General features: G+C 51.4%; 1 protein-coding gene across 1 annotated transcript in view; it reads left to right on the top strand.

Moving 5' to 3' along the window:
- ccnjl (cyclin J-like) overlaps positions 1-3,721 on the top strand; it is a 20,176-nt gene extending 16,455 nt beyond the window's left edge. The window contains exons 3-5 of the mRNA XM_061248837.1: positions 1,785-2,084; positions 2,700-2,859; positions 3,158-3,721. Of these exons, the coding sequence (XP_061104821.1) occupies positions 1,785-2,084; positions 2,700-2,859; positions 3,158-3,632 (935 nt within the window). The 3' untranslated portion in view covers positions 3,633-3,721. The remainder of the gene's footprint in view (positions 1-1,784; positions 2,085-2,699; positions 2,860-3,157) is intronic.
- The last annotated feature ends 1,335 nt before the right edge of the window (positions 3,722-5,056 follow it).

Genomic DNA, 5,056 nt, shown 5'->3' on the forward strand with positions numbered 1-5,056 from the left:
TTTTTGGTTGCTTCCTACCCCCCTCCCTCTCCCCTCCACCCCTTCTCCCCTCCCTCCCTAATCCCTCTTTATTTTCCATCTCTCCCTGTACCTGGGCTGTTTATTGCAGCTGTTTTTCAGTGTGAGATGCGCTCATATTGTCATCCGTGACCATGAACCCCCCACACTTTTTAATTGTTGTGAGCTAACCAAATTAAAAAATGTTGAGAGAAACAATTAGTTTAATTAAGGTTAAATCTCAGAGGAGCTTAGCTATTTGGTGTTCATGAGGAGAAACCGGCAGTACAAACTGGCGGGGTCATCCGCTACACAAAATCTAAATCATTCCTAATGTGATACCAGGAAATGTTCCATATTTTGGTCAAATTTGAATTTGGGCAAGAAATATTCATATTGATACATGATTTCCCAAATAAATATGGCAAATTCATATAATGACCCTTTCGGTGAAGATATAGTGAAGCTAAAATGCGTATATAGTAATGTATTATACATTTCATAACTCATTTTGTAGGTTGATGTCTCATTGGTATCTTAGTGCTAGGATAAAACAAAAAAACCTGCCCCCTCACCAACCCTTTTTGGATAAGCCTGGGCACCCTTACTTACTGCAGGGGCCCAGGTCTCGCAGAACTGTTCCAGCAAGTCTCGATTCCGCTGCAACCTCTGTTCGGTGGGCGTCTGCAGGATCGGACCATCTGCATAGAGCTATCATTTTATTTCTCTCTCTCTCTCATGCGCTTGTGGGATCCTGTTCTGTTCTATTGTTTAGGGTATTCCCCTGTTGGCCTGTCTGTCAGAAGAGAGGGGTGGGCAGATGTTTGCAGGTTTTGGTATCGGCGTTTCCGCGTGCTCTGGGTATTCCGGGCTCCCTCGAGTAGCTCCAGTCCGAGCCTGTGTTCCGCCTCAGCGCTGATGCTGACACGGCATCTGCTCGCACCTTCTCCGCGTTCCGGCAGCGGAAAAAGCTGGAAGCTGGACTCCTCCTGAGGGCTTCCCACTCGCGTTTCCGAATGACATTGACATTTGAGGGACGCTCAGAAGTGGCAGCTGCAGAATTTGTCACTGCCTCAGCCTTACTACGCCAGGCCCTCTTACGCTAGCTTGTATGCTAGCTCTTCCTCAGCTGTTATTGGTGTAATTTAATGTATGCAGCACCGTGCACTCCAAGTACTTTACAGTGAAGAAGTGAGGCTCCCACCCGAGGGATAGGAGGCGGCCATTTTGTATCCACGCGGTCACCGTGAGGCAGCTGAGGTGGAGAGGAAGGGGATTATTTAGCCTGTCATGCTGGAGGATGAGGAGGTGGTTAGGTGGCCAGATTGAGGTGGATTTTGAGGACTGGACATTTGGCTGGGACTCTGGAACCACGTACTGTCTCTGAACTTGATTTACCCTCTTCCCCCCTCTTTCTTTGTGCTAGGATGTCATTTGTGATGATGATGTAAGCACGTGTTGTGTCCTCTGTGTCACTGTGGATTTCGCTGTGTGGCTGACATTGAGAAATGTAACATGACGTGTACATAATGAGCTGTCTTTATTTAATGTTCTCTCCCTCTTCCCTCTCTTTCCCTCGCCTTCTCCCCCTGTTCTCTCTCCCTTTCTCCCTTCAATGCTCCCTCATTCCCTATTTCTACCCCCTCTCTTTCCCTCGCCCTCTCCCCTTCCTCCCTACAATCCTTTGTTTTGCTCCTTCTCTCTCACTCTTTCCCCTCTCCCCCATTCTCTTTCTCTCCCTCCCCATCCTCTTTCCCTGCCCTCCCTCTCTCCCTACCCCTCTCCAGGTAAGTTTGAGGAGAAGGAGGACCGCGTCCCTAAGCTGGAGCAGCTGAACGCTCTGGGTTTCATGTGCAGCCTGAACCTGGCCCTGAGCAAGCGGGACCTGACCCGGACCGAGCTGCTCCTGCTGGAGACCTTCGGCTGGAACCTGTGCCTCCCCACGGCCGCGCACTTCATCGACTACTACCTCCACGCCTCCGTGAGCCAGGCCGACCTGCACCAGGGCTGGCCCCTCTCCTCCCTCTCCAAGACCAAAGCCTTCATGGACAAGTACACACACTACTTCCTGGAGGTCTCTCTGCAGGGTGGGTATGAGCAAGTACACACACTCTTCACTGAGGTCTCAAGTACACACACTCTTCATTGAGGTCTCAAGTACACATACTACTTCATTGAGGTCTCAAGTACACATACTACTTCATTGAGGTCTCAAGTACACATACTACTTCATTGAGGTCTCAAGTACACATACTACTTCATTGAGGTCTCAAGTACACACACTACTTCCTGGAGGTCAGTCAACAGCAGTGATCATCAACTGTGGCCCTCAAATCCAAATCCAGCCCTGGTTTTATTTCCTCTCTGCTAATTAACTGAAGAATTAGTGCTACTGACTCCCAGGTAAAGGGAGGGTGGAAAAGTAGTAGTTCTTGGCTTTCAAGGACTGTGAGTTGATGATCCCTGATCTACAGGGTGATTCTTAGGGGTGGCTGGAGAGGGAGTAGGGAAGGAGAGTGAGAGAGAAGAAAAGAGGGGGCGTAGAATAGGGAGAGGAGGAGATGAAAGAGAACACATTCAGGTTGCTAAGCAGAGTTAGTTACATAAGTTGCATTATTTTACAATGTTATCAGGGTGATGAAGCACTAATGCCACCTTTCTTTTGACATTTAAGAGTTATAATTTGTTTTGTTTTGTTCCAGACCACGCCTTCCTGAGCTTCCGGCCGTCCCAGGTGGCGGCGGCCTGTATCGCGGCCTCGCGGATCTGCCTGCAGATCTCCCCCAGCTGGAGCTCCGTGCTGCAGCTGCTCACCGGCTACACCTGGGACCACCTGACCCGCTGCATCCAGCTCATGCTGCTGTGAGGAGCCCCGTCCCTGCCCCTATGCCTGTCCCTGCCCCTATGCCTGTCCCTGTCCCTGTCCCTGTCCCTGTCCCTGTCCCTGTCCCTGTCCCTGTCCCTGTCCCTGCCCCTGCCCCTGCCCCTGCCCCTGCCCCTGCCCCCCTTTCTCTGTCCTGTCCCCTGTCTTGACCGCTGCCTTTGTCCCCGTCCCTACCCCCTGTCTTCTCTTTGATCCTCAGTAGTGTTGTGTATTGCGCTCTAAACTGATCCAGTAGGGTTCATGTTGTTCTGTTTCTTTCTTATTTCCTTCCCGAAGGGCCCATGACAATGACGTGAAAGAGGCCAACAAGACGAAATCCAGCCCTCTATCCAATCAGGCTCTGCTGCAGTCTCAGGCCACGCCCCCTCCATCTTCCTCCTCCTCCTCTTCCTCGGCGTCCCCCTCCCAGCAGCTGCTATTCCAGGCCGGGTCCCACCCTCACCTCTCCCAGCGCTCGGCACCCGCATCCCGGCTGCAGTCGCTAGGCGAGTCCCAGGCTTTGGGGCCTACTGCTGCCCAAGACTACCTCCAGGCCCACGGAGCAGGGCCGCTCACAAGCTCAGCCTCCGGGGGGCCCTTCCACTCGTACCCGAGCCTGGCCTCGGGGCTGTGCTCCCTGCCCCTCCAGGGGCCCATCGCCATGCAGGTGTCGATTTCGGCCGAGCCCCGTCACTGCCTGGGCCTGGCCTACGGGGCCGGCTACCTGGGCTCGCACCCTGGCTTCGCGGCGGCCGGCTGCTTCGACAGGTGACGCCAGGAAAGGGACGACGGACTCAGGCTGGGGCCCCCGCCCCCGTCCCGCTCCGTCCCACACTCCGACAGCGCCCCGCTGCGCCGCGCCCGCCCCGCCGCCCCGCCCCACCAGCAGAGACACCGCAAGCGCAAGCGCAAATCCGACAAGGCCACGGTGGACCCCGCTCAGGTCATCGTGCTGACGTAGACGCGCGAGAAGCCGTCTGCTCTAACTGTTTTTAACGGCGGTGAAGTGGACTTTATAACTGCCACCCTTTTTAAAAAAAACAAAAAAACAAAGAAAAAAAAAAAACTACAAAAAGCTATATTTTTGATAATATGGTTGTATTTTTAAAAATACAGATTTTTTTTTTTGTAGCACATTCTGGATTCTGTGTTCAATTTTAGAGGAGCCACACTGGAGCAAATATTTTCATGTTCATTTTTATCAGAGGAGGAGCTAGGGGATACTGCTGTCCTGTGATTGGGCAGCACCGCATGCATTGGGAACCTCTGATTGGCCGAGCTGGTGGCATTAGGCCCCTCTCTCCTCTGACACTGCCTGCAGTCCCCCCTCCTCCGTCTGTTCTTCCATTTGAAATTCTGAAATTCAACCGCCTCAACCGAATCTCTCGCTCTCTAGGGAGCGTAACCTCATCTTTAAGTGTGTTCCTTTGAGCCTTGGCTGGACAAGGCCTGAAATATGGCTGAAGGTCCCATTTTTTTAATTGATTTTGGCCGAATATTTTTTAAAGTTTTTTCTGTGATGCTGCTGCCTTACACAAACTTATGCGGTTTATGACTGTGAGATCTTGTTTATCCTTGTACCAGAAGTATTGTTTACGCAAGCCACATTGAATCAGGGACTGAAGACATTACTTGAATCCAATGTCATTATTGCAGTGGATGTTATTTATGATTTGTTTTTGTTATATTTTGTGCCCTGTTTGCTTTGGATTGGTATCAGATTTGTGAACACTGTAGAAATGGGTGGGGGGAGGGGGTGTTGTGACTTGGTTTCAAGTCCAATGATAGGGGGTTTTAATAGTAAGGCCAGTGTTTGTTTTGATAAAAACCTGAAAAGCAGAAGGAAGACGGACAGCTGTGGAATCTGCAGAACGGGTCGTGCTGTACCCATTCAGAACCATCCGTTTTCAGAGGGAACTATGAACTGCCATCGGCGGTCATTAACCCTGGTATCCTGCCCACCCCCTCTCCGGAGTGCCCAAGCTTCCTCTTCCTGTTAGAGCCCAAGTGCATTCCCTCTGACATCACCTGCCACGTCACGTCTGGATTTCCATGTTTCCTGATCATCCTTTTTTTCAGCTGCTGTCACGGATCGTTTGGTGGTCTTTAGACGGGAAAAGTCATAACCCTCCCCTCATACACGTTCTCTAAGTTTTATACGTGTCCACTGAAAGCCAGCACATTCCCGATACAGAT

Source organism: Conger conger, chromosome 7 (genome assembly GCF_963514075.1).
Source record: "Conger conger chromosome 7, fConCon1.1, whole genome shotgun sequence".
Classification (NCBI taxonomy): Eukaryota; Metazoa; Chordata; class Actinopteri; order Anguilliformes; family Congridae; genus Conger; species Conger conger.